Source organism: Lobosporangium transversale (assembly GCF_002105155.1).
Source record: "Lobosporangium transversale strain NRRL 3116 chromosome Unknown BCR41scaffold_7, whole genome shotgun sequence".
NCBI classification, from domain to species: Eukaryota; Fungi; Mortierellomycota; class Mortierellomycetes; order Mortierellales; family Mortierellaceae; genus Lobosporangium; species Lobosporangium transversale.
In genome coordinates, this window is record NW_019028985.1 from 292947 (window position 1) to 319290 (window position 26344).

Genomic DNA, 26344 nt, shown 5'->3' on the forward strand with positions numbered 1-26344 from the left:
AACTATTTGTGGTGCAGTGATGCATCGATTGATATGGAACTTGAAGATCGTAATGAAGAGTCAGTAGTACAAGGAATTCAATGTCGAGAAAAAAAAAAGGTTATAAGAGCCAGCATGATTTTAAAAGAAAAAATACGACATCATCAACATAAGCATTAACATCTTTTAGAGAGAGAAAACAACCCCATGATAAGTATATAGAGCTAGTTACTTTGACAGCTAGCGCGTCCTCATTTTTCTTACACGGAGGGGCTGCCAGGTTCTACAAATCAGCGCGTCTTACAGGATGTCGATTTACGGGGATTTAAAAATATGGAGTTTCTTCACTACCCCTTTCTATTTCCATTTGATCCAACCAAGCATCTTTAAAAATGGAAATGCCTTTTACGGAGTGCAAACGAATCTGATGCATTGAACTAGAGTGCATAACTAGGCTGCTACGACAACTTTGAATGGTCGTTTATTGGGTCCGTGAGAATGGCATCGATATTGCTTTTACTCTGCATCAAACACAAATAAATACCCCAATAACAACACCATAACCATTTTTATATTAAGGTTTGTTAATGAATAGTTTCACCTCGATGGATCATCGAGATATTTGGTTTATTTCATTTTTTATTTTTTTTTTCCTTTTTTCTTTATATCCTTTCATACATTTTTACATTTACCAATCCTTCTTGATGTCGAAGGACTAGGTCGAGACAATGATACAAATAGTAATAGTAATAAAAATAATATTAGAAGTGCCGGTCTTTCTGTGTTAAATTCAAACCACGATTCTTTTTTTGTTCCATCACCCTGCAGTTTTAACAACTTACCCAGCTCCACTCCTTATGAACGGTACCGTCATCATCAACGAACTTTGACTTGACTTCATAGTGTCCGCGAGCAAGCATACCGCTTGGAGCTTCCTCAATAGCAAACTAAGTGTTACGTTCAAAAAAAAAAAAAAAAAAAAAAAAGTATTAGCGCATGAAGGAAAAACATCTAGTCAGAAGTGTTTTCTCAAAACTATACTTGCCTTCTTTTCAATGATGTCGGGTTTGGCGGCATAGCTTCCAATCATTTCTTCAGATTTGTCGACTAGTATATGAGTTGACAAAAAGTAGGTGTTAGATGAATTTAAAAGGACGCACACGAATGAACCTGTCGCAGAAAATCCCCATGTACATTGTGTTTTGATGCTTACCTTTAACGCCGTGACGCTTGACGACCTGCATGTATTTGAGGCCAGAGACAAGGGAATGCTGAACCCTAATATCATAATACACAACAGGATAAATATAATATTTCTTAGTCAATATAAAAATACTGAACGAAAAAATAAAGTAGAGTATTAGAACTACTTACTTGAAGAGGACCTTGGTACGGTACTCAACACCTTCCTTAATTGTGAAGGATTGATTCTTGAGTTCATCCACTATATCCCATTGTCAATTCGTTAATAACGTTATCAGGATAATAAGTACATATTTACATCAAAGCTTTTGTTAATAACCACAAAGACGGCTTCTCTAGAGGAAAAAAAAAAAAAAAAAAAAAAAGACCTACCAGATTTTGTGAGATCCAGAATCACATCAGGACGTCCTGCAACCTCAAGTGCAAGCTGGAGAACCACCACGTTATGAGGATCATCGCCAGCGGCAGCTATTATTAGTTTAATAGGAATTTTAACGAACATTGTAAGTGCTGAGAAGAGAAAGAAACGCGATCGGTTGTGACGTGCACAAGTTTTCTCAAAGGAGAGAGATAGTATTAAGAACGCTTACCAGCGTTGGTAACGCCAAGGGACTCCTTCCAACGGCGTAAGGCTTCATCATCAGCATCAAGCTTCTGGTATTCGTTCATGCTCTTCTTCTGTCCAGGCTTGTAGCCGTTGGTGATGGAGGGACCGAAATCATCCTCATCTTGCTGGGGCTGTTGTTGAGACATGGCTGAGTTTGTTGAAAGATGAAAAGACAAAGATGAACAGGGGAGAGGGAAGGAAAGAGCACTTTTGGGCTGTGAAAGAAGAGGGTTAAGAAATAGAAGAGAAAAGAAAGAAAAAAAAGAGATGGTGAACAAAAAGAAAAAAAGAGAAAAAGTTGGGCAAAAAAGAAGGCAAAAAAGCGTTCCGTGGACCAACCAGAGCCGAGTGACCTTTGCCAGGCGAGGCAGACACGTCCATTTTCCGTTTGTCCCGCCACACAAGATGGGGTATTGTCCCATTTGACATATGCAAGTACGCAAGGGGGGAGGAAGAGAAATACATTCACATCTGAACTCACACACCGCATTGCATCGCAAGTCCTACTGATTTGAAGTATTATAGGACAAAATGAATAATTTGCAGCTATTGATGCAAAAAAAAAAAAAAAAAAAAACAATGTTCAATTACATTTTCTTTGTGTGTATGTATGTGAATGTTCCTATGAATTTACATCCGTTCAATGTCATGTTACCGTGACCCGATGCATCAAAGCATAATGTCGAGACAAACAATCAGGTTCGTCAGTCAGCCAGACTGACAGAGAAGCGCGTGTTTTGGTCAGTTTGTTTTTAATGGATAATAGCCCGCCTATGTGATCATGTAACATCTCTGTAGTCTGTGCTCTGTTGGCCAGTTGTGATCTCTTTGTCACTCCACCTTTTCTCTCTTCAATTAAAGAATTGCTCCTTCCTCCATCCCCCGGCACACTTCTTTTCCATCGACCTCATCTCATCCGCTCCATCTATCTTCTACCCGACATATTTGTACCATTATACCCACATTATTCATCAGACATGGCAACTTATGGTAAATTACACTTTTCTTAAAAAAGAACGAAAGAGGGAGAACCTCACAGTCTATTTCTTTTTCACTTTCTTCCATCCAAGCAACGTTTTTATATCTTACAACTTGTGCTGTAGAGCGAGCAGACTTCGCTGTTGAGGTCTATTTTGTGCGTTTTGACTAATAAAATAGCAGCTAGCCTGCGTGATAACACAGCTTCAAGCAGCTGCAAAAAGCAGCTGTTCACTCAATGCCTTGTAATTTGTTGCATGGCTCAAAAGAACAGAACCCCTTATCGATGTTGCCAAAAGGCCTTCTCACCTCCACCTTTTTTTTTTTTGTTTTTGTGTTTGCTATTCCACGTTTTTCATTTGATCTCCCTCCCCTTCTTCCCCCCTTGATCATTATCTTTCTCATTCAGATATGCTTTGCTGTATCCATTTACATGAGGGTGCATGTCAACAATTGATTTCTTCAAGTGGCATCAAGACAACGACTTCTTGGCTCTAAACTTGCAGTCCTGCCTGCTCTTTCCTTTTCTTGACATGCACACAAGTATACTACAATAGTTATATTTACCTTTAAAAGGAGGGAAAAAAATGCGAACTCTGTAATTGACTTGTACTTTTGTTATTATTATGGACATGCCTGCTTTCGTTACCATTGGCACAAACTTTTCTTACGTCTGCTCTGTTTGATTCATACTGGTTGAGCCTTACTTACCTCTCCTCACTCTTATGTTGACTCTAGACTTTTTGTTGAAGTTTCTTATCACAGGTGATTCCGGAACTGGCAAGTACGTGAATAATAAAGTCCAGGTCTTAATTTCGCGAGTGAATAGCTTTTCTCTTATCCTTCGATTATTGTCCTCTCAGCAAGATTATAAATTATTTTTTTTTCAGGTTGTGGAGGAAAGGAAGTTTTTCAATAATGTTCCACAAGCATTAACAAAATGGAGCCCACGGATGTTTTTTTTTTTTTTTTTTTTTTTTTTGTTTCTTCAAATAGATCATGCTTACTCCATCAATTTGTCGAAAATAAGTGTGAGTGAATAATTGGATCATGTGGAGAGGAATATCTTTGCAAGACTTGTACGAAAACGAACTAATTAAATCTTTTATCTCAGTCAAAGAAAATGCAACGCATACCATCGGGGTCGAATTCGGAAGCCGTATTGTTACTATTGGAAAGAATCAGGTCAAACTCCAGATTGTACGCCTTTTTCGTTTCTAAGCGTTGGTCGCTTTTTTTTTTTAATTTTTTTTTATTACTTTATTTTAAACATCATATATTCTAACTCCATATTGCTTTTCATTGGTTTAGTGGGACACGTAAGAGTCAGACAGTTTAAACATGCAAACAACTAATCTGGACTACATCAAAACAACAACAGCAGCAACAGCAATCGCTAAAAAAAAAAAAAAAAAAAAAAAAAAAATTAACATTAATTTTTCGCTTTCTATTGGATGTATCGGGAATGTGGAAAAAATTACAATATAGTGCTGGGCAAGAGCGCTTCAGGTACGTCCAAAAGGATCAATTTAAGCCATTATTCCGTTATCTGGGACTTACCTATTCTCAAGAATTTAAGGATTAATCTGTGTGTTTTTTTTTTTTTTTTTTTAAAAAAAAAAAAAGGTCGGTAACAAGGAGCTACTACAGAGGTGCTGCAGGAGCCCTTTTGGTATATGATATTTCAAAGTAAGTTTTGAGTATAGGCTAGGATTTTCGGATCAAATTAGTTAATGCCATTACAAATCTCATCGATCAAAATCACTCTTATCAACTTTATTTTTTATTTTATTTTTCTGCGATATGCCAATGCATTGATTTTGCCCTAGCCGAAACACGTTCATAAGTATCTCAAAATGGATCGCAGATGCACGGAAGCTTGCAGGAGCTGATATTGCACTCATGTTGGTGGGCAACAAGATAGATTTGGAAGATCGCGAGGTTTCTTATTTAGAAGCAAGCCGGTTTGCACAGGAGAATGGTAAATTCGCTGACTATGGCCTGTATGAAGTTCAACTTTATATCTTTAAAAAATTATTCATGACGATATACTTTTGCCACCCAATTATAGAGATGACATTTCTAGAGACAAGTGCTTTGACAGGAGAAGGTGTAGAAGAAATATTTCTCAAATGTGGGCGTGCAATATTGACAAAAATTGAAACAGGTAGGAAAACACCTTTCAATTGAAAATTAAAATGGTTCAAAACTACCTCGCCATAATATTGATTTTTTTTTTTTTTTTTTTTTTTCGCATATGATTTATAGGACAAGTGGATCCGGAACGACCAGGATCAGGGATTCAATACGGTGATTCCTCCTTGCGGAGGATATCGCAAAAGAGTCGCCCTGCACGCCAAAAGAGTTTATGTTGTTGACATGTAGTCTACTTTCTTTTTTGTTTATTTCGTAATGGTTGACTATATCCCTGTCTTCATAGTTCAATCATGGTAGACTTGAGTAAAACATGCCGACGAAGTAAAAAAATAAAATAAAATAAAGGAAAGAGGACAGGTGTGGTCACTACAATCATATGCGTTGGTGCATCACATTAACCAAGCAAACTGCTTTACTGCACTGTCATATCGCAGTTGATCCATGGATTTATCGCCGACAAAGATTCCTTTTTCTTGAGGCTTTTCCTTTAACAGCAATGGACGTAAATTAAGTCCTAGCGATCGAGCATCGCTTGAAGTAAAAGAGTTGAAGCCTGTTGGCTGTTCTTGTGCAAAAATACTATAGATTTCTCTGGTTGCCGTCGGAAGCAGTAAACCTTGAATATCAACCCTATACTCTTTCTGTACTCTATCAGTACCTTCGACATGCTTACTTACGATTCTGCACTTTGAGTTCTATGAGTGCAGTACATAAATCCAGTTAATAAATTAACAAAGGCAGCCGGTAACTTTATTCCGATATATTGCCTCGCGTTGTAAGGACTGGAATACTGTAAACTTACTATCGCTCGTTTTAAACCTGCATGAAGAAAAGGAACATCGGCAATAAGCATGGGAGATTGGTAAAGGAAGCCATCCTCGTATGTTGTCTTCATATTTAATAAGTGGCTGAAGAGGCCATGAACATCAACTTGTCCCTTGAATAAAAGAGTATCTGACAGGTTATGGCTTCCCGGCTGCACTAATGGCGCTTTGGCAACGTTGAAACGATTGCTTTAGGACGTAGAGAACATAGTCAGGTAACTTTGTGTGAATATGATTAGCATGAGAAAGAGAAAGGCTGCTATTCAAAGACATACGTTCTATCCTCCTCGTTATCACTAGAGTCATCCAAATCATGCTTTGCGCTGAAATGATGGATAGTGGTCTTACGGGCAACATTAGGCAACCTTTCAAATTTGATTTCTTAAAAAAAAAAAAAAAAAAAAATCTAATCAGCTGGGGCTTATAATTAACATTTAATCCGCAACCGCTGTATATAACTAACCTTCATCTTCCAGCACCTTTCGCAATCCTGGCGTTGAATTTGTCAAGATTGCTTCTATATCACCAGACAGAGAGACGGACCCATGCTGGAATAAGATTGCCCATGTGGTTCCAACATAATAAAAGCATAGGCACGTTCCATTGCGACAGGACTGATATAATGTCTTGAATGCCTGTTTCCTGAAATAACAAGATTGGTGGCGATTACTGTCTACCATCGAATCCTCTACATGTTACCTCAGCAGAAACCGAGTAATGATCCTGTAACGTACCACTCCGTAGATCTAGAAAACAGTTCTGTAATACTGGCTTTTTCGCTTGATGCCATATTTCCTATATTCTTCAAGATCTTACTGATACTTTGTGCCTGAAGGATTGTAGGAGTATTAGTTGGATAGATCCAGTGATAGGAAGCCGCTAGCAATCGTATCCTTGCAGATGTTGATGGATTATACTTGACATTAGGCCCTTGATTAAAGCTGAAGGATGATGGCAAGGATACGAAAAGTTGCATTGCTTGAATTTCATCAGTAGCTGCTCCATGGTCACACCAAGTTAACGGGTCCTGTGATGTTATCGAGAGCGAAGTTTTTAGTGTCCAGTCTAGTGGCGCTATGGTTGAAGTCTGGAGCATAAGAACATAATCAATGAATGGCTCATAGCGGGTTTTCAGTGAGAAAAAAAAAAAAAAAAAAAAAAAAAAAGGTCATACCGTGAATCCAGATCCCATTTTCTTTGATGAGTTACTAGATACACTCGGCGCTAGATAAAAAGATATTATTATTAATAGCGTAACTGTTAGGGCATCTAATTTGGCAACATGACTGCAACCAACAGTTACCATATATGGTACCTTTTAGCTCCTGATCAGCCTGTAATCCCTTTTGTATCTAAAAGTACAATGAAGGAGAATGAGGATATGAGGATATCGAAGGGTTTCAAGGCTCTCTCATCCCATTCTTATAACGATGCTTACATTAGCCTTTGCCAAGGCTTCATGTAACCGTGGCTTCGGCTGCAGCGAGAGCTTGTGAACGTCAAGCTCAGATCGCGAATCCCCTGCAGGATCGAGAAATTCCTGATCCGGCTCCTCTTGTGGGCTATCATCTTCTGAATCACCTGGGTCATTTCCTTGATTACCCGAATTTCCTGTGGTTGATTGAGAAAAAGAAAATAAGCTCAAAGTGCGGTTGGGGTCCAGAGCATCATCCTAAAAGATGGGTAGCAAACCATATTTTAGTTTGAATCAGTTTTTTAGGACTCCAACATTTGTGTCCCGACCAGAATAGCTCTTCTCCCAATACCTCTCCCTCTTGTTCAGTATCACATATAGTGGATCTTCCTGTAATAAGTGGGTCGAGGGCCTCTCTTGGCGACGGTGTAGCCGAAGCAAGCTTCTCAAACGGGTTTTTAGTTGCCTTCAAGGACGGGTGCAACACTTGGAAAGGGGTTGACATTGTCCTGGCAAAGCTCAAGCGCTTGGACAAGGGTGTGCCATCAGTTCCATTATTGCCGGATTCCCTTTGTGCCTGACTATTCGGGAATGAGCGAGCACGAGCGAAAGGTGATGAACGTTTTGCTGGGATCATGGACGTTATAAGTATTAAAAATGTATGGACAAGACCAGAATTCAGTTGGCAGCAGAGGAATCGACCGATACTATCACGTGATTGATGGATACTGCGAAGCCAACAAGCTACACTTTGAACCGATGTTCCACATCAAATTCATCTGTCATCACATTTCTCTCCTTTTTCCCTCTACCCTCTTTTTCTTCTTCCGAATTCACACTCCTTCTTCTCCTTGTCATTCACTGATCACTGTGTTTGGCAGCTTTAACTTGGCATTCTCTTCTTTCCCTCTTCCCTTGGACAACTTTCAATTGTCTCACAATTTTATTTGCAATTAATAAGCTTTATTTAATACGAAGTACCACATTTCGCCTCGCCAACATTTTCCATTTCCTCAGTCTCTTCAAATAATAATTTTGAAAATTCTATCATTCACGCCGCAATGGGTAGTACTGAAGCAGCCTCGTCGCTGGATGCACCTATTACGCTTCATGTCAAGACAATCGAGTCTCAGACTCATACTGTGAATGTGTTAGTCAGCGAAACCGTTCTCGACTTGAAAGAGAAACTAGCCGTGATGCTGCAGGTGCCTAGTCCTCGGCAGCGGCTGATCTTTCGTGGCCGAGTCATGGTCGATGATAAGCCTTTGACGGAATATTGTATGTGAAAGGCTTTTATTATCCTTGACTTTCTCGTGTGATGCACTAATGCGAGGGAAGAGGCATTTATTTGTACTACCCATGCCGCTCATCTCTTTCGGCATTCAATATCCGTGTTCCTGTTCTGTGCTCTTTTTTTGTCATTTAGAATTATTCATGTTTTTTTTTTTTTTTTTTTTTTTTTTTTTTTTTTCTTTCAACTCGGCTTCATTGGATCCGACATTAGTTTAATGCCTGACAGTGCTTGGATTTGTTGTACACAAGCAAAGAATGTTTACTGATTACTGTTACAATTCTAATTTTTAATGTTAATCAATAGCTCTGCAGGATGGACAGACAATCCACCTTGTTACCCGACCTGCTGATGCACCACAGAATCAGCAAAATGGTATGAATAACAAACATACTCTGGCAAATAAATACGTTTTCTTCAGTCATGATGGCGCTATCGAACTAAATAGAGGCATGATATTCATTGTGTTACTCTTAGATGCTCCTCGAATAGCTACTGGATCAACTGCTAGCGGTGCTCCTCTCCGATTTGACACACCAGAATATCTTTTCAGCATCATCGGTGTAGATGATAACATGGATGCTCAGAATGTAAGTCTTGAGGCTCCGTGATAATGTCGAATTGCGACCTGCAATATATTCTACAGGACCCTTGTCTTATTTTGTACTTTTACTACCAGCTCATGCAGGCGCTCGCTGGAACTCTTCCTGCGGATATGGAAATGGAGATGGATGGGCATCCTACGGTGATCCATATCGATGGAGATCCAGCTGTAAGAACGTCAATGTACAAGCAACAAAGGATTGCTCTCTTTGTTTCACCATTGTGAACTAACCTGTTTTAATGAATTGTCCATGTGTACACATAGACTATCCGATCTCTTTTTGGAAATAATTCTAGTCAAACCGGGGGAGTTGGAGAGCACGCGAGGACAAGGACGAGAGCAAGCAGATCAGTCCCACTTGGAGCAAGTTTGCCTGTAAGGATTAGGTTATCACGAGCCGATTCCACACTGTATATTTTTCAAAATATTGGCGTGGTACAGACCAATACATGTGAAAAACCTATACTTTCCAACTAAAAATAATTTGAATGCTCTGGCTATAATAGCATCTCGCTACTATCGAGGCTGAGTTAACAAGGGCATCGACCCAACTCAGAAACGTGCAAACCATCTTGGCACATCCAGCCGATCAACGTAAGTTGCCCATCCACCTTTGTCATTGGCTGGCCACTGTATCTCTGTACAATTGACAACAAAGCACTCATCTCTCTAGCTTTGTTAAATTTAATCTAGTTGAAGGCATTGAACTGGAGTCCCTTGATGTCCCAGAGTTAGAATCAGTTGATGAAGATGTCGATGGTGATTCTACGGACTTGGCACGTATGGTCAGCATTTTGACGCAACTCGCTGAAACGAACCGCTCGATGGCCAACCACTTGCAAACACTTTCAAATCAATATGGCCAGTCCCTGGCGCAGCCTTCAGAGCGTTTACATCTACAACGAGTGTCCCTCAGGGCTGCTCGAGCCATGTATAGGTTGGCTAGTGTTCAGAACACTGTTTTCCCGATGCTAGCCAATGCCACCTTCGTTGGAAATGCCCCAGGCGCAGTAACATATCGCTTCCAACCAGCATCAAGAATGAACACCATACTACGAGAACCCCAAGGGAGTTCAAATAATAATGGAAGTGCAGGAACAAGGCCATCGGCTCCACAGCGTGGATCATTGAGCAACTTTCCATTCTCCATTCTTTCACGTGGCGCAGCAGGAGGACGTCCCGCTCCTTTGGGTCTGATACCATCAATAATGGCCCATGCCAGGGCTTCTGCTCAAAATGTGAATGCAGCCCTCTCTTCCACAATCAACACAGCCACCAGGCCTGAGAATGCCTCCACGCCTGCGTCAGCGTCATCAAGTAACTCAACGGCAGCAACAGCACAACCTCTTGGGACGAGCACTTCAGCGACACCATCTTCCGGCACATCGTCTCAACTCGGAGCAAGACCCATTGGTCGGATGATATTTGGTCCTAATGATAGCCTATCTTATACAATTCAAAGTCCTACGCGATCTTCAAGGAGGACTAACACTAATGTTCCTGCACCTTATGCTGCTGCTGCTGCTGCTGCCACTAGCCCTTTTGCATCGCATTTTACTCGACTTATGATTCCAGTGGTTGATCAGTCAAGTGGAGGGTTTGTGGAATTTATGCGAAACCTCAACTCATCTTTCGATAATATGGAACCATCCAACTCATCCCAAAGAACAAGCGAACCAACTTTGGCTGCCACAGTAGCCGACTTTGAAGCAAATCTCGCAGCATCGAGAGCTATTAATGACGCAACAGAGCAACTGGAGCGAACACTTAACTCTAGAGCATCTTCCAGACGTAGAGAGAGACCAGATGACTTTTCGGACATTAATGATGGCAGAGCGACTTCGAGAAGACGCCTTACCTCTCAGCAACCATCCTTCACAGATTATGAGAACAGAGTGAGGCAAGAGTTGGAGCAGTTAAATTCGTTGATCCCAGGATCGTCATCGTCATTGCCAGCGGCATCATCAGCACAGGGACCTGCATCCCGCTCAACAACAACCACTGCTACCACTGTCCCCTCACCCGTTTCTCCACAACCACAAGCAACTGTGCGTCCAGCCGTTGCTCGAACTTCATCTAATGAAGCTAGACGCTCACAAGCAGATTCACCATCCACTGCTTCAAGTCCATCCCCAAGTAGTCCATCTTTACCATCGCCATCCGCTACTACTAGCAACAACAATTCATCAAATGGCTCGCCTGCGTACAACTTGGGTCGTATTGGTGTGTTTATTTCTGCAATCCTGAGAATGGTAGATCAACCGCGTGAGGATGGATCACCCAGGAGATTAGCTGATGTAATTTGCAACGATCCAGAGTCCCCTAGCACACCATTACAGGATTTAGTCAGGAATGTTGCAGAGTCTGTTACCGTTAGAGAAACTCGATCCATTGTTGAGGGTCACCCTGCGCCACTGCGCAATATTCACCCTGTCTTGAACTCCTTTATCCGTGAGCGCGCTTTAAACGGACAGCAGTTGACGGAGAGTAATTTGGACGTAAGCTCGACTTTTTTTTTAAAGTTTTCTGACTCCATGTGTTGCCCTAGGTTGATAATTAAATATATGACTAACTCTGGTCTCTATCACTTACTGATTATTAGTCGGTTGCTGTTATGTTTGCACATGCTATCATGGATGCTGTGCATGTGGACGAAATCTTGGAAACATTAAGTCCTCCTGCCAGTATTCAAATCACGAGTGAAGATATTCGTCGAATTTCGCTTGATGTACTTCGTGAACACTTCAGACGACTGATTTACCTTGTTGTTGCGGCACCCACAGGGAGAGAGAGTAATTGGCCCACTTTTGCAAGAGATGTTGTGCTCTGGATCAGAGATGTGGTCGGTTCATGGAGAGTGGCATTCTATGGCTTATTCCCAGAACGGGACCAAGCTGAGGCTCAACGGATTGCAACGCACGTCGTAGGCTCCGCTATTCATGCTAATGGCCGTCGCTGGGTTGAGCTATCGAATCGAGCTACCAATACCCTAGTGAATGTTCTTTGTGCCAACATTGTTCCTAGACGCAGGGAAGAGCAAGGGGGGCTTGTAGGAGGCGCATGGCCCCTAATGGCGACTGCAGACAGACAAAATACCTCTCGTCCCAGGGGCTGCACGGCGGCACACTCGCTTTTAGGCTCAACAGCACCTCCTGCCCCTCTTGGACCCACTATTACCGCAGGACATTCGACAGCCTTGGAAGCAGAGACGTTATCAGAAAACTTGACAAGGCGAATTACTCAAATGATGGCACCTTTAGGGTTAAATATAAGCGGCATAGAATCTTTGACAGCAAGGTCTATCCGAGATGCTGTACGAGCAGAGCTTTCAGCCACACGCAGTTCATCATTCATAGGATCATCAACGTCATCATCAACAACACTTGCACCTGCAAACACAAATGACGCAGGATCTGGAAACACAACTATTTCTGCCTCTAGTGCTAGGGCTAATAACACTGATCCAGAATTTAATATGCAGAAAGAAGGAGAAACGAGACAAAACAATCGTAAAACTCGTGTTGAGGAGGTTGAAGACGAGGACATGTCATAAATTTTTATGTACTATATATATTTGTTACATTAAAAAAGAAAAAGAAAAAAAAAAAAAAAAAAAAAGACATTTGTTTGTTTGGACAAAGTATGTAACAGCGATAGCTCTGTGAAAGACTTGACTTTGTTATTTCAAATGATCTTTAATAGTTGTTTATGAATGTTTAAAATTATTATATGGATAAGCTACATAAGAATGTGAATAAGGGCTATAGACGATTAGAGGCATTTACAGCTGGAAGTCGTAGTGAATTGCCTGGTCGAGGAATCCACAAAATTGAGGACGAAGACCGCCAGCCTGGACAGAGGGTGTGGTGTCAAACAAGTAGATGTTTTGTGTGCTGCTGTCGTACTTGGGCCAGTTAGGAAGATTGTCACCACCATAAGCGGTAGGGTTGGGATTACCAGAGGTAGCAAAGGCAGTCCAGCGGTCCATAACCGTCCTAGAGAGAGCAGCATCCTGGGCAGTCCAGGGGTATGCTGTGGCGTTATTCATGAGAGCGGGGCTGGCAAAGACAAGAGCAACATCGTCACCGTGGCAGACATGGGTGGCACAGATGTCATCAGCAGGGCGGGTTGAAGGATTATAGCCCTTCTGGAATTGGTATTGGTAAACAGGGACGCCAGCAGCAGAAGCATATGCCTTGGCGAGGAACTGAGTGGGGCAGAGCCAGAGATAATCGGAGGCAAAGAGACCTTCAGCTTCACGGACACCATCGGGATTGGTACCATCGATAGCATAAAGATTATAAGCGATAGTGATCATCGATCGCTGGTAACCCAGAATGGTTCCAAGGGTCAATCCAAAGACGGCAGGAGGCATAGGAGTTCCTTGTCCCAAACTAGGAAGGAAACCATTGGCCTCATTCTTCATGGTTCCGATGATAAGAGGAACCTTGCTAACGCCTCCGTTCTTTCCAGCGATTAATTGATCAAAGTTGTCAAAGATAAGGATTCCGTCAATGGAGGGCTTGATCAATTCAAGGAAAGACTCCTCGGGAGCCTTGTTGATAGCCTGGCCAACGATGGTAGTCTGGGCAGTGAGGATATCCTGGACACTCTTGGAGCGCATGCAAGCAAGGTCAGTGCATCCGAGGATCTCCATGGCGCCGCCACTGACAACAGTGGAGGCAGTCTTGACTCTGTTGAAGGGCAAATCGATAGGGTCAGATTGGGAAATGGCAGCATGGAAGAGATCTTTGGTAGCAGCGGGCATAGATAAGAGAGTGCGGACAGCATGACCGCCAGCAGACTCGCCAAAAATGGTGACTTTGGAAGCATCACCTCCAAAGCTGTTGATGTGGCTCTGGACCCATTGGAGAGCAACGAGCATATCACGAACACCCTGGTTACCGGGGAGAGTCGAACGACTGATGCCAGCATCGACGCGCTCGAGGAAACCGAGGAGACCAAGACGATAGTTAATGGTGACGATAACAACTTGACCGCGACTAGCCATATTGGCGGGGTTGAAAGCGGGGTCGGAACCAGTGCCGGTTGTAAAGGAACCACCGTGAAGACTGAAAATAGGAAAGTTTAAGTTTGAACAATTTCATATTAGTTAAGACTGCATATGTAACACAAAAAAATGGGTTGCGTTGGTGGAATGATCAGAATCTATGATGTTAACCAAATAACTTACTAGAACATAACAGGAAGTAGGCTCTTTTTGTCGGCATTCAACTTTGGGGTGAAGACATTGAGGAATAGACAGTCTTCATCACCACCGGGGAGATCACCCATTTGCGGGCACTTATTACCAGGAGCGGTGGCGTCAACAGCGTTTGTCCAGTGGGTGGTAATAGGAACTGGGGCAGCAAAACGAAGGCTACCAACAGGAGCCTTAGCATAGCGGATACCTTGAAAGCGGAAGCCCATCTTGTCGCGTGCACCAGTGACGCGACCTAGAGTAGTGTTGACAGTGATCTTACCGGAAGTATTGACGTTGGAGCAGAGGGATGGAAGCAGCTTTAAGCACGAAACACCAGACTTGATGGTGGCCTGGCCATTGTTCATGACTAATGTTTCACAATTAGTGAGATATTTATCGTCGCTAGCGCCAGTGTCAATCCAGAATTCGGTCATGTTGGGTGCAACCTGTGCCAACATTTTCTGGACAGATGATATGGTACGGCTTTGGGCCGAGAAAAGGAGTTCTCCCAGCTTGCTACAGGACTGAGCACTACGGGCAGCGATGCGTTGATCGGGCAAGAGGAGGAAAGGGAAGTTGGCACCATCTACTTCGAGGTTGTTGTCGACCAAAGCATGAACACTGTTGACAATAGTTGCACTAGGGGCAACAGTGGTGGTGACACTAGCAGAAGTAGTAGTGGGTGTGGTATTCAAATCAGGGACCTCCGTAGAGTTCAAGTCAGGCTCAGGGGCGATGAGGACTTGAGCGAAGGCTGCCTGGACAGAGGCTGCCGCCAAAAGGCATGAGATAGTGAATGTTCTCATGGCCGAAGGATGGAAAAAGAAGGGAGGAGCAGTAAAAGAGTGAATAAGAGGAAGCAGGGAAGGAGGGTAAAGGAAATGGGAGTAGATCCTGAAAAGGACTGGAGGAGGACCGATGTATTTGGACGGGATGTGTAGTGGTGTAAGACAACAAGGAAAAAAAGAAAAAATAAAAAAAAAGAGGGTAACGGATACCTTTTATGTCTTTTCGAACTGGTTTCCTTTTGGTGCCTGGATCTTCTTTCTACTTCGCAGAACTTTTCTTTTTTTGTTTGTAATAAATAAACCTTAGTGGGAACGATCGTTCAAGGGAGAGCCAACACCCATTTTGATGCAACCCCAAACCTGTTTTGTGAACTTTCTACAACTTTTTTTCTTGTGTTTTTGTCCTTTTGAGGTGAAGGAATGCTCAATAAGTGTAAACAGTACATGTACATACATGATCAATGTAGCCCAGGTGGGTAAAGAAAGAAAGTGGAGGTCGTGTTTACATTTTTTTGAAAAGAATCCCATCTTTGCATAGGCATGTCGAGAACCCTTTCCTGCCTGACAAAGCGTGGTGGCACAGGATAGCAATATCAACAATAACCCAACTTTCAATATGACAAAAAGAGCTCTTCTCACACATTGTTAGTGGCGCCGAGCGGACAAGGACGGAGCAGAGGACAGGTTCCAAAGATAAAAAGCAGATTAGGGCTTCATTTTGATCCAGGGGACATGATCTATCCATGTGTACACATGTACACATGAATCCGACTGGTGGGCAGCCTTTGGCTCTATCCCAAATTTGACGCCACGACTCTCAAAAGCTCTCAAAGAAATGAAAGGATGGTCTTTAAAAACTAACAAAAAGTTCATTTCTGACCAATCTTCGCTCTCGTTTTCCACATGGACTGGCTTCATCATTTCTTGTGTGTTGCTCTCTTTTTCTTATTCATTTTTTTTTCCTGATCAATAATTTCTTTATGATGCTGCAGGAACATCAGTAGCAACATTGATGTGGTATATCCACTAATGATAGTAACAATTATATGGTAACAAAGAAATAAGAAGCAAACAGGATGTCTATTGTTAGAAAAGAAAAAAAAAAGAAACTATGGGCTGCATCCAGAGAAATTATATTCACTGAATGATATTCTCGAACCTCTTCCCAAAAACCAAGTGACTGAAAGTTTTTTTTTTTTTTTTTTTTTTTTTTTCTTCATTCTTTTGAGGACCAGGATTCCTTCCCAGATTGGGCTCAATCTTTTTAGACACCAAGACAGATACATACCAAATCGGTATTTCTCATTCTCTGTGGAGAGGTATATGTTCCGCATGGCAGCTTCTCTCCTTTTCTGCGCATGAACTAAAATTAACAATATAGTTTTCTCAGTTGTATCACATTCCCCGAATAATTAAAAGCCATGTTAAAAAAGAAGTAAAATGCTGTGCACTCATTCGTCCCGCAATTGAAATTGAAAATGACAAATATTTTGCAAATAGACTTTATTTCTCCTTTCAACAAACCGATGCTTGAAAAAAAAAAAAAAAAAAAAAAAAAAAGAAGTGTTATGACTTCAAGAAATGTTCAAAGGGCCATAAAGTCGTTTATAAGTTTATCCTAAACCCCACTTCTAACCATTGAGCGAAAAACTAGCGTGGCTTCTCCATTTCATCTTTTTAGTATTGGAAGATGAGCAGCTCACAACGTTTTTGTAATTTTTATTTTTTTCCTTTCATAAAAACATACTTCCAATGACCTATAGTTGAGAGCACACGCGTGCGGCGGTAAAACTATGACAAAAATCCCATTACTTTTCCTTCTTGACCACACGCTTTCATGAGGTAGGTAGATAGTCAATGATCTTTGTCTTTAACCAATTGCTTACCTTTTACTGAACTCAAGTGAATGTTTTTGAGTATTGTGTCCTTCATTTATGTTTACTGTATTGATATACATTTACCACCACATTACAAGGCTGTATTACCACGGAAAAATCCGGAAAATTGCTTGCACGACATGCTCTTTGTGGCTGTTTGAACAGGCTACAAGTTTTGGTGGCACAGCATTTGAGCCAGGACTTGTTTGCTCGCGTGGTTGTGCACGTGATGATGATATATCTTCTTTTTATCGCCTGAGTTGCCCATTGAACCCAAGTCTGACTTAATCTTGCTCACTCACACAACGATTGTTTGTTTACGGCGTAACCCATATATCCCTCTCCTCCTGCCAATCGTCAATCGCCAGTCGGTGCATGAACGCGTGCATTGCCTCTGGTCATCTCTCTTCATCATAAACATTCTGGCGGATTCTCTTGCCTTCATCATCAAGTCCAGGTAACTATCCTCCTCATAATTTCAACTATCACGACTGATCATTGTGAATTAATGACAAATATAATTAATAAAAAATTGGTTAAATTCGCTGATTATTAATTCAACTTTCTGTTCATTAACAAGCTTATTTTTTTTTATTTTATCCAGGCCAGTTCGCATTTCTCTTACATCATCCATAGCATATTATCATCATAAGTCCCGTAAGAGATATCCGTGCTGCTGCTTCTATGGACGATAGAGGCAACCGAAAGCGCAGACTTGCCGAGGACACTGTCACCTCCGGACCAGTAGCCTCCTCTACGGCCGCTAATGGTAGTCCTGCGCCTTTCACTCCCCCATCCAACAAGAGACAGTTTACGGGAAGTGGGAGCTCGAGTCCGATGAACTCCAGGGAGGATACTGAAAATATGACAGCTGCTGAGGTGAGAAAAAAAAAAAAAAAAAAAAAAAAAAAAAAAGCGCTATTTTCATTTTATTATTTCCTGGTAAAAAATAATATATTTAAGTTGCATGATCTGATGATAGCGATATCATTCTTATAGTAGTGGCCTTCACAACCTCTAAAGAGACTCTTATCAACAACAGTGATTAATAACCATCTACAAAAAAAAAAAAAAAAAAAAAAAAAAAAACATTTTTGCCTGAATTTTAGGGGGTACTGCTTAATTTCCGGAAAGAAGCTATTTGGAGACAAATCCAGGAATATAAACGTGAGGTCGCAAGGGCAGAAGATCGTATCATTAGACTGGAAAACAAGCAGGTCAACCATGATTCTCAAATTCAAATCGTGGATTTATACTGGAATAAAGTATGTAGATGATCTGGATGCCTTGATTTTTATTATTTAACAACTGTCGCTTTTTACCAGCTTTTTTCTTATACTTTTTTTTTTTTTTTTTTTCGTCATTGCATATTAGCTTTTAGATGATTTGGAATCGCTAATTTCGCGTTTCAGCATCCAAATAGATGGAAACGATGCTATTTCGAAAGGTAACAACATTATTCTTTTAAAATAATTAATACCATGAAATACATGCAAACGATTGTTTTTTTTTTTTTTTTTTTTTTTCTTTCTTTCTTTCTTTATTTTTATTTTTTTTTCGGCTTATCATATGACTTTTGGCTTTTCTTCTACAGAAGAAGGTAGTTTTGCCTCTATGCTCTTGCGAAAATCTGATTCCCGAAATCAAGGCAGTGACCAGGATCATGAACAGGATCAGGAAATCCGAGAGCTTACAGAGAATGCTATTAAGCCTTCAGTAGAGGAGACTAGCGTTCGCTCGAAGGATATTGTTCTGAAGTTGCTTTGTATAGTCGAAAATTGGGTAGAACAGCGTAGCGATTTTTGGGCTGGCGTTGATTCGCCAGGTAAGCACAGACAACAAGGAAATATACGACCTTATTTCAAGCAATCGTTATTATTATTATTATTTTTCTTACATTGTATTTTATTTATTTATTTATTTTTTTCCTTTGCCACACACACACAAAAAAAAAAGCCAATGATCAGCAAAGCAGCACAGTGCAACAGTTATCAGAGGAATGCAAAAATACCGCACAGGAGTTTAAGAAAGGTCAAACTGAAATTAACCATCTCCAGGCAAAGTATCATCAGTTTACAGAACATGTGTTGCGCTTGAAAAATGAATTGGAAATGACGAAAAACCGGATTCGTGAAACAGAGGAGGAGCTCGACGAGTGGAAAGAGAGACTGCGAAGGGTAGAGAGTAATATTGAAAGGGAAAAAAAGATGTCAGAAGCTGGCGCACTCTCTAGCCAGACTGGGGCTATGAGTACTATATCATTGTTAGGCGACTTGAATGGGACCTCCCGAGAAGAACTGTTGTATTTCCGACATCAGGCTCTTTCACGTCTAACAGAGCTAGAAGAAATGAGAGCTCAGCGATCGCAGTTGCAGGAGGAGCTGGATAAGACTCGGGCACAGTTCATGCATTTGTCCGACGAGAAGATTCAGGACTCTCAGTATGTCAAGAGCGTTCTGGTGCAGATCCAGTCAGCACGATACGATGCTGACCACTACCGTAGTGAAGTTCAGAGACTGAGAACAGAGTTGGATGATATGCACGCTAGTCGACGCAGGTTCGTAGACACATTAGAGGCAGAAGAGAAGAACAGACGCGCGACATTAGAGGCGGATGTGAAAAAGCTAGAGAACGACATTATTCGTGTTAGAGATAGTCGTGATCGTTTCCAGCAGATGTACGAGAGTCGATGCAACAAGGACGAATATGAAATGCAACAGAATCAGGAAATCCGAAAGATCGCCAACACACGGAAGGTATGTATAATGTCTATTATATATAGCATTAATATATACACATCCAGCGGCCTTTACTCTTTCCATTAACGATAACAAATCGAAATGTAGGATCGTATCACGGCTCTTTCCTCAGAAATTTTACGCCTTCAGACCATGTTGACTTCAGCTTCGGATGATCCGATGTCTTTTGCGTTTTACTTGAAAGATCCTCAGGACAAGGAGGCATTGCAGGACCTTCGTGCCAAAATCAGCGAGGCAGAAAACCAATTAGCTACACTTGGTATGGAGCTAGAGTCTTCGAGGGAAGCAATGCAACAGAGTCGGGACCTTGAGAGTGTCAATGCTTCGGAGGCACAGCTGAAAGAGCATGTAGAGGGACTGACAGCTAAATTAGCAAATCTTGATCGACTTGTTGGTTCAGAGGCAGATGACGAGGTCAAGGCGCTTGTGGCTACTGTTGAAGCGAAGGATGAGGTTATTAAGCGTCTGGAGCTGAAGATTAAAGCGCACAAGGCAGTGCAGGCGCCACTGCTGAGCGAACTTCATACTGTGGCGAATGCATGGGATCAACTCGAGAAGGCTACATCTCGTAAGGCGATTGATCTTGCTCAAAAGGATGATCTAATTTTCAAGTTGCTGTCAGATAAGACGAGGCAAGAGTCTAAATGTAGCAACCTGGTTCGAGCCAAGGAACAGAGCGCTAATATGACTGCAGTGATGAAGCGCCAGTCGACAATGCAGCAGGATCAGATCCGTCGACTGGAGGAACGTGAAAAGAGTTTAAATCAGCAGATGGTATGGCTATATTTTAGATCAGTTGACTGTATTTAATGTCTTGTGATAGAAGCTAAGTGGTATTTTGATTGACGACTAAATCATTTGTTTTAAACCCTTAGGTTTCACTTGAAAAGGAGCAGACAGTGCTGACTAGTGAGGCAATAACGCATAAGATCAAGCTACAGGAATATACGCAGCTGAATTCTGCTTTTAAAGAAAAGTTTACAAAACAAGAAGAGCGCCTGACGGGATTGCAGGCGTTACTCAAGGGACGGATGGATGCGTATGAGAATGAATCGACTGCTCGAAAGCATTTGCTGGAGGAGGCAGAGAGCATGAAGCGCAAGATTGAGGAGAATGCAAAGAAGTCTGAGGGAGCAGGTGATTCAGAGACAGTTAAACAGGCGGCGCGGTATCTTAAGCTGCTCAAATGTCCAGCCTGTGATGTGAACTTCAAGTCACACGTGATCCTGCGGTGTATGCATGTGTTTTGCAAGAGCTGCATGGATAAGCAAATGGAGTACCGACAACGCAAGTGTCCGACGTGTCGAGAGAATTTTGGAGCCAAGGACGTGAAGGAGATTTATCTTTGAACATGTTTATGGTCCATGGATGGATAGAGTGAGTTGTGTCTCTCTCTTTCTTTTTACTTTATTATTATTATTACTATTTTTTTTTTTTTTTTTTTTTTTTTTTTGACTTTCTTTTTGACTTTTACCGTTTTTTGTTACCATTATTTTCATTGTTACCATTTTTTTTATTGCACATTTATCTTTTGCTCTTAGCCATCGATGACTATTTATGAGTACTACATTATTTTTTTTTTTTTTTTTTTTTTTTTTTTCCTTCACGATCAGTGCTAATTCTTTTGTATCATACTTCCTTTCTGTACTTGTACTGGCTACACCCATTAATCCTAGTTATGAAGCATATAGTTAAAATAAAACAAAAAAAAAAAAAAAAAAAGTAACCCTTTAACTTAACGGTTGCCCTGCATTTTGTAATTATTGGCAAGGCACAACACGCCTACACGGACAATTTTTTTTAGATTTTAAAAAAGATTTTTTTAGATTGGGCAATGTATGAGAGAGAAACACTGATCTTGGGGAGAATAAGTGGAGCCTGTACAAGTGAATGGATTGTTTCCTAATGTTCAGATTCACTCCTATGTACTAGTTTCCAGCATAGGTTGGTTGTAGGCCATAGTAGAGATTGCATACGCATTCAGTCAGTACAAAGATGGAAGAAGAAGAGAGCAGGCTCACTAGAAAAAAGGATAAGTTTGTTTGAAAGGGAGAGAAGAAAAAAAAAAAGAGAGAGAGAGATAGAGAGAGAGAGAGAGAGAGAAAGAGGAAGTAAGAAAAAAAAAAAGAGATAGAGAGATTGCTCTCGGATGCTCACTACTTGACTGATTGTTTTTGGACAGGCATTGGTGCCTATTTTATGCTGTCTACAGTTGTAGTGGTGTATTTATAATGGGTGCTAAAAATGAAAGGAAACTACAACAGGCAGGCAGGCAGAGGGACGAGCAGAAGAAGCAGAAGAAGCAGAAGAAGCAGAACAGGCAAATTAGCCAAAAGCAGCTCAGTTGTGTGTGCAAATGCAATTAGCAAAATAAAATAAAAAAGAGTGTCCTGTTGCAAGAATAAACAAATAATTATTATTCGCTCTCTCATGAACCTTGTCCCCACTGGTGTCTGGTTACTGTCCTCCATCGTCCCATCTCATCATCTCTTTCTCTCTCTTTCTCTCTCTCTCTTTTCTTCTTTCTCTCTTTTCCTTCCATCTCATCTTACCATCCTTCTCATCTATACCTCATATTCACTACATCTTAATTTCTCATTTTAATCTCATTTACTTTTCTTCAAGTTCATCTCTACCCTATAACCAACCATGGCACACGTAAGAGATTCATTCCCTTGTCTTTCTCTTTTTCTTTTTTTTTTTTTTTTTTTTTTTTCTTTCTTTCTCTTTCTCTTCGTTCCTTTCTTCCTCTCTTTCATTCTTTCTTTTTACTTTGTCTCGACAAATGTCCCTCTTTTTTATTATTATTATTATTATTATTCATCAGGGGAATTGACAAAAAGAACAGAAACTTTCATCGTAATCTGATCATCAACACTGACCTTGACAACCAACCTCTTCGAAAAACCATGATAGCGCATTGGACGCAGAAAGAATGTCAAAAAAGGATTTCAGTTCACCCTGATGGTTGTCGGTAAGGATCCTCTCTATTTCTCACCATTGCACCGCATCAAAAGGAACCTCGGTACTGAATAAACTTGTCTAAAACGCGTTGCAACCAATCCTTAATGTTTCAATAGGTGCCTCCGGTCTTGGCCGTACAACCTTCATTAACACGCTCTGTGATGCTGATGTTGTCCCAAAGCGTGAGTGCGACGAGCCAGAGATGGCTCACGTTGAGGAGAATATCAAGATCAAGCCTTACACTGTTGGTAAGAAGAGAATGCATGTTTTGTTTTTTTTTTTTTTTTTCTATTACTGTTAAGGCTATTTTCATGATGGCTCCGAATTTTTTCTTTTGTGTGCTCTCACTCTTTTTTCTATTGCTATTCATAATCTATACTTGCCACTCTTATTAATAACGCAACAATCTTTTTTTTTTTTTTTTTTTTTTTTTTTTTTTTATAGAGCTTGACGAGGATGGTGTCAAGATCTCGCTCACAGTCGTTGATACCCCAGGTTTTGGAGACATGATTGATAATGAGTACTGGTAAGCATACAGAAATGATGTATAGTCCAAGGATATCCTCTCTGGAATGGAATCAGTTACTTCATTCCTCTCCATCGTAATTCTTGCACGAGCCTCCCTGTTCTGTTCCTGCCCTTGCTTATTAGTTTACACCGCCTTCCTTTCAGGAGTGCAGCATGCATTGTCAAAAAGAAAAAGCAATATCCTCTTCCCTCCTTTCCTTCCTTTCTTTCCTTTGAAATGTCTCTTATACATTCTTTCTTTTCTTTTTTGTTTATAGCTTCCAAGAAATTCTTGGATACTTGGAACGACAGTACGATGACATTTTGTCGGAAGAGTCGAGGATTAAGCGTAATCCCAGATTCCGTGACAACCGTGTCCATGCTCTTCTCTATTTCATCACCCCCACTGGTCACAGGTAAAATAATATTGTAATAATAATAATAATACAAAGTCAAAAAGTTGAGCACATTTTTTCTGACATCCTTTTTTCCCGCTTCTTCCTTATTGAAATAGCTTGAGAGAGATTGATATCGAGTTGATGAAGCGTCTCAGCCCCAGAATCAATGTTATCCCTGTCATCGGCAAGGCTGATACTTTTACTCCAGTAGAATTGGCAGATTTCAAAAAAAGAGTAAGATTTCTTGTTCTTGTCAATCTTGTTATATTTATGTATTAAATATATATATATTTATGTCACATTCTGACTTTTTTTTTTTTTTTTTTTTTTTTTTTGAAAATAGGTTATGGAGGACATTGAACACCACAACATTCCCATCTACAACTTCCCATATGATCCCGAAGAAGATGACGAGGAGACTGTCGAAGAGAACAGTGAGCTCCGTAGTCTTCTTCCTTTCGCTTTAATCGGATGCGAGGAGGAAATCATGGTCAACGGTCGTAAGGTTCGCGGTAGGCAGTACCCATGGGGTATTGTCGAAGTTGATAACACCCAGCACTGTGACTTTGCCAAGTTGCGCTTTGCTCTTTTGAGGTTCGTATCACGACATCTACGTCAAAAACAAACATTCCTCTCTGTCGTGCTTTTTTTTTTTTTTTTTTTTTTTTTTTTTTTTTCTATCGTTGGAACAAATGGCTGACATAATGTTTCTTCATTGACTTTTTGATTAAAATTCAATAGTTCGCACTTGCAGGATCTGAAGGAGATTACTCACGATTACTTGTATGAGAACTACCGTACCGAGAAGCTGTCTCGCAGTGCCGAGAACTTGTCCGAGTAGACGCTGGATGTCAACGCGGGATGCAAGTTCTTCTCCGTTTCATTTTTTTCCCCCCTTCCGTTCCTTCACTACTACCCTTATTATTTGATCCTTATACAAAAATAAAGTCTCCTAATATCCTTTTGACAGAGAAATAGTCTCGGCTAAAAAAAAAAAAAAAAAAAAAAAAAAAAAAGCTTCATCATTTATTCTATTTATTTATATATCTCATAGTAATACATAATAATATAATTAAAAATGAGGCTATCACAATTTTTAATTTTTATTTTATTTTTTATTTTTTTTATTGCTTATCACTAACTCATCGAGGCACTGCTGATGGCATCAAGGGTCTTGTAGAAGGCGGTGGCATATTTGGACGTGATGACATGAGATAAGGCGTTGTTGAAGTGGGTGCTGTGGAAAGAACTGAGGAAGGTACTGTTGTTGATGTGGCTGAAGCAGTCTGATCATCAGGAGGTGAATCAGCAGCTCTCCAAGGCAAGAGGCCACCAAAGAGTAGATGTTGTACGACCGGGAATTTGTTGAGAACTTCAGCCTTGTACATCTTGATCATGCCTGAGTTGACTTTGGCCCAATGGGGCACACCCGAAATCTCGAACAATACCGAAGAGTGTTCATGAAAGGGTCCTCGCTTGGTCTTTTATTGAAGAGATGAAAAAAAAAAAAAAAAAAAAAAAAGTCAGTAAAGAGACAAAAAGACGATACAAAAAAAAAAAAAAAAATTATCTTTTTTCAATCTTTACCTCATGGATGAACTGAATAGCTCTAAAGTACAAGTAATCTGGAGCATAGGCCTTCAAGTTTTCGACTTTCATGATAGAAATAGGTTTTAAAGTAGGGTGATCCCTCAGCTGGGAACTCCCCCAGAGGTAAGGTAAGAACTGATAATCATCCAACCCCCAAACACCATGAGAACCAGCGGGCTCCAACTGATAGGTTCGTTGTAACTTGCGGACCAATTCCAGATAACGGACAAAGACCCGCAAGACGACCGCTGGATGGTCCCTTTGATGAAGAAAGCCAATGATTTCTAAACAGCATAACCAGGCCACGAACGATAACTCATGTCCTGATCCATAATCGATTCGAGTCCCATGACCTAGACTTTGAGTCAGATAAGGAGTGATTTCGGGGACAGCGAGATGTAAAGAAGGAGGCAAGAGTTCCTCAAGAAGTGATGTGGTCTTTTGTTCCACCATCCGGATATAATCCCGAAACGCGAGGTTTCCGAACCGTTGAGGATCTGATTTGAGAGGAACGAGGGCGATCCAACTGTCCAAGGTTTCCAAGAGTGTTAATATTTTTTGAATAGACTATTATTTAATAGTTGTTATAAAATAAAATGAAATAAAATAGAGTTAGGATAGGATAAGACGTAATTAAAGGTCATTAAAAAATAAAAATAAAAATAAAAAAAATAATAATAATAAAAAAAACATTAATCGTAAGGCAAGTAAGTACGCGCGCTCGAAATGCTTCAGTTGATGATGTATTGTTTTTGTCTACAAAGTAAAAATAAATAATTTCTCCTTTTTTTTTTTTTTTTTTTTTTAATGTTACCTCTGACTCTGGTAAGGGATCTGATACTTTGCGGTCCAAAACAGCTGTGTTGAGCGCAAGAATGTAAGACATAATCCGAGCATATGCTTCAGAAGTTTGAAAAAATGGAAGATCCTTTGACTCGTCCTTGATGCGTTTCACAGGAACAACAAACATGCCTTCATGTTGTTCTTGCTGTTCTTGCTGTTCTTGCTGTTCTTGTTGCTGTTCATCCTGTCGTTTCTGTTGTTCTGGTGGTTGCCCTTCTGAATGCTGAATCGTGGACATGCTTCTGTGTTCAACTTTGATTTAGGTGTTGAAAGATGTTGAAAGAATTGCGCATGCCTGAGTCTTATTACTTAATAATAGTCACGTGGAATTCTATCTTTGAATCTTTTTTTATCTGAT

The 26344-nt window shown here is 40.7% G+C and overlaps 9 protein-coding genes across 9 annotated transcripts; 5 read left to right on the forward strand and 4 right to left on the reverse strand.

The window, feature by feature from the left end:
- Positions 1 to 604: 604 nt before the first annotated feature.
- BCR41DRAFT_348141 (rho-gdp dissociation inhibitor) lies at positions 605 to 2054 on the reverse strand. The gene is made up of 7 exons (XM_022023232.1): positions 1773 to 2054; positions 1555 to 1650; positions 1354 to 1423; positions 1193 to 1257; positions 1025 to 1086; positions 822 to 926; positions 605 to 694 (listed from the first exon to the last, which is right to left on the reverse strand). The coding sequence occupies exons 1-7, from the start codon at positions 1933 to 1935 to the stop codon at positions 668 to 670; spliced, it is 588 nt and encodes a 195-aa protein (XP_021884108.1). The 5' UTR covers positions 1936 to 2054; the 3' UTR covers positions 605 to 667.
- Positions 2055 to 2375: 321 nt separating this feature from the next.
- Positions 2376 to 5275, forward strand: BCR41DRAFT_348144 (ras-related protein rab-4B-like protein). The gene is made up of 10 exons (XM_022023233.1): positions 2376 to 2779; positions 3506 to 3551; positions 3764 to 3798; positions 3882 to 3967; positions 4079 to 4086; positions 4256 to 4276; positions 4394 to 4456; positions 4597 to 4748; positions 4839 to 4934; positions 5036 to 5275. Exons 1-10 carry the CDS (start codon positions 2767 to 2769, stop codon positions 5143 to 5145), a joined length of 630 nt encoding a protein of 209 aa, XP_021884109.1. The 5' UTR covers positions 2376 to 2766; the 3' UTR covers positions 5146 to 5275.
- Positions 5156 to 7805, reverse strand: BCR41DRAFT_384449 (hypothetical protein). Its single transcript, XM_022027573.1, has 9 exons — positions 7515 to 7805; positions 7187 to 7420; positions 7064 to 7100; positions 6923 to 6972; positions 6483 to 6835; positions 6212 to 6390; positions 6024 to 6129; positions 5727 to 5937; positions 5156 to 5619 (listed from the first exon to the last, which is right to left on the reverse strand). The coding sequence occupies exons 1-9, from the start codon at positions 7797 to 7799 to the stop codon at positions 5314 to 5316; spliced, it is 1761 nt and encodes a 586-aa protein (XP_021884110.1). The 5' UTR covers positions 7800 to 7805; the 3' UTR covers positions 5156 to 5313.
- A 135-nt stretch (positions 7806 to 7940) lies between these two features.
- Positions 7941 to 9118, forward strand: BCR41DRAFT_220962 (ubiquitin-related domain-containing protein). The gene is made up of 3 exons (XM_022020009.1): positions 7941 to 8440; positions 8760 to 8828; positions 8931 to 9118. Exons 1-3 carry the CDS (start codon positions 8224 to 8226, stop codon positions 9062 to 9064), a joined length of 420 nt encoding a protein of 139 aa, XP_021884111.1. The 5' UTR covers positions 7941 to 8223; the 3' UTR covers positions 9065 to 9118.
- A 393-nt stretch (positions 9119 to 9511) lies between these two features.
- Positions 9512 to 12673, forward strand: BCR41DRAFT_220961 (hypothetical protein). The gene is made up of 3 exons (XM_022020008.1): positions 9512 to 9651; positions 9751 to 11555; positions 11660 to 12673. Exons 2-3 carry the CDS (start codon positions 9840 to 9842, stop codon positions 12608 to 12610), a joined length of 2667 nt encoding a protein of 888 aa, XP_021884112.1. The 5' UTR covers positions 9512 to 9651; positions 9751 to 9839; the 3' UTR covers positions 12611 to 12673.
- Positions 12674 to 12838: 165 nt separating this feature from the next.
- On the reverse strand, positions 12839 to 14625 carry BCR41DRAFT_301366 (Alpha/Beta hydrolase protein; the record flags this gene model as incomplete). The annotated part of the gene is made up of 2 exons (XM_022020618.1): positions 12839 to 14129; positions 14252 to 14625. 2 exons carry the CDS (start codon positions 14623 to 14625, stop codon positions 12839 to 12841), a joined length of 1665 nt encoding a protein of 554 aa, XP_021884113.1.
- Positions 14626 to 17255: 2630 nt separating this feature from the next.
- Positions 17256 to 21058, forward strand: BCR41DRAFT_384452 (hypothetical protein). Its single transcript, XM_022027574.1, has 8 exons — positions 17256 to 17382; positions 17506 to 17804; positions 18035 to 18190; positions 18300 to 18372; positions 18520 to 18750; positions 18882 to 19681; positions 19772 to 20458; positions 20560 to 21058. Exons 2-8 carry the CDS (start codon positions 17610 to 17612, stop codon positions 21031 to 21033), a joined length of 2616 nt encoding a protein of 871 aa, XP_021884114.1. The 5' UTR covers positions 17256 to 17382; positions 17506 to 17609; the 3' UTR covers positions 21034 to 21058.
- A 1055-nt stretch (positions 21059 to 22113) lies between these two features.
- On the forward strand, positions 22114 to 24537 carry BCR41DRAFT_319079 (Septin-type guanine nucleotide-binding (G) domain-containing protein). Its single transcript, XM_022021336.1, has 8 exons — positions 22114 to 22342; positions 22601 to 22658; positions 22765 to 22896; positions 23093 to 23174; positions 23434 to 23571; positions 23670 to 23787; positions 23897 to 24147; positions 24295 to 24537. The coding sequence occupies exons 1-8, from the start codon at positions 22334 to 22336 to the stop codon at positions 24392 to 24394; spliced, it is 888 nt and encodes a 295-aa protein (XP_021884115.1). The 5' UTR covers positions 22114 to 22333; the 3' UTR covers positions 24395 to 24537.
- A 158-nt stretch (positions 24538 to 24695) lies between these two features.
- On the reverse strand, positions 24696 to 26113 carry BCR41DRAFT_301402 (putative phosphotyrosyl phosphatase activator; the record flags this gene model as incomplete). Its single annotated transcript, XM_022020621.1, has 3 exons — positions 24696 to 25034; positions 25141 to 25710; positions 25958 to 26113. 3 exons carry the CDS (start codon positions 26111 to 26113, stop codon positions 24696 to 24698), a joined length of 1065 nt encoding a protein of 354 aa, XP_021884116.1.
- Between the last annotated feature and the right edge of the window lie 231 nt (positions 26114 to 26344).

Coding starts and splice junctions, on each gene's coding strand:
- BCR41DRAFT_348141 (XM_022023232.1), bottom strand. CDS start 1,935: ATGTCTCAACAACAGCCCCAGCAAGATGAGGATGATTTCGGTCCCTCC. Junction 1,651..1,772: donor CCTTGGCGTTACCAACGCTG/GTAAGCGTTCTT, acceptor AACTAATAATAG/CTGCCGCTGGCGATGATCCT. Junction 1,424..1,554: donor TCTGGATCTCACAAAATCTG/GTAGGTCTTTTT, acceptor AATGGGATATAG/TGGATGAACTCAAGAATCAA.
- BCR41DRAFT_348144 (XM_022023233.1), top strand. Junction 4,457..4,596: donor TTGGTATATGATATTTCAAA/GTAAGTTTTGAG, acceptor ATTTTGCCCTAG/CCGAAACACGTTCATAAGTA. Junction 4,749..4,838: donor CCGGTTTGCACAGGAGAATG/GTAAATTCGCTG, acceptor ACCCAATTATAG/AGATGACATTTCTAGAGACA.
- BCR41DRAFT_384449 (XM_022027573.1), bottom strand. CDS start 7,799: ATGATCCCAGCAAAACGTTCATCACCTTTCGCTCGTGCTCGCTCATTC. Junction 7,421..7,514: donor ATACTGAACAAGAGGGAGAG/GTATTGGGAGAA, acceptor CCCATCTTTTAG/GATGATGCTCTGGACCCCAA. Junction 5,938..6,023: donor GATAACGAGGAGGATAGAAC/GTATGTCTTTGA, acceptor TACGTCCTAAAG/CAATCGTTTCAACGTTGCCA.
- BCR41DRAFT_220962 (XM_022020009.1), top strand. CDS start 8,224: ATGGGTAGTACTGAAGCAGCCTCGTCGCTGGATGCACCTATTACGCTT. Junction 8,441..8,759: donor TAAGCCTTTGACGGAATATT/GTATGTGAAAGG, acceptor GTTAATCAATAG/CTCTGCAGGATGGACAGACA. Junction 8,829..8,930: donor ACCACAGAATCAGCAAAATG/GTATGAATAACA, acceptor TGTTACTCTTAG/ATGCTCCTCGAATAGCTACT.
- BCR41DRAFT_220961 (XM_022020008.1), top strand. CDS start 9,840: ATGGTCAGCATTTTGACGCAACTCGCTGAAACGAACCGCTCGATGGCC. Junction 11,556..11,659: donor TGACGGAGAGTAATTTGGAC/GTAAGCTCGACT, acceptor ACTGATTATTAG/TCGGTTGCTGTTATGTTTGC.
- BCR41DRAFT_384452 (XM_022027574.1), top strand. CDS start 17,610: ATGGACGATAGAGGCAACCGAAAGCGCAGACTTGCCGAGGACACTGTC. Junction 18,751..18,881: donor GGCTGGCGTTGATTCGCCAG/GTAAGCACAGAC, acceptor CAAAAAAAAAAG/CCAATGATCAGCAAAGCAGC. Junction 20,459..20,559: donor AGAGTTTAAATCAGCAGATG/GTATGGCTATAT, acceptor TTAAACCCTTAG/GTTTCACTTGAAAAGGAGCA.
- BCR41DRAFT_319079 (XM_022021336.1), top strand. Junction 23,175..23,433: donor ATGATTGATAATGAGTACTG/GTAAGCATACAG, acceptor TTTTGTTTATAG/CTTCCAAGAAATTCTTGGAT. Junction 23,572..23,669: donor ATCACCCCCACTGGTCACAG/GTAAAATAATAT, acceptor TTATTGAAATAG/CTTGAGAGAGATTGATATCG.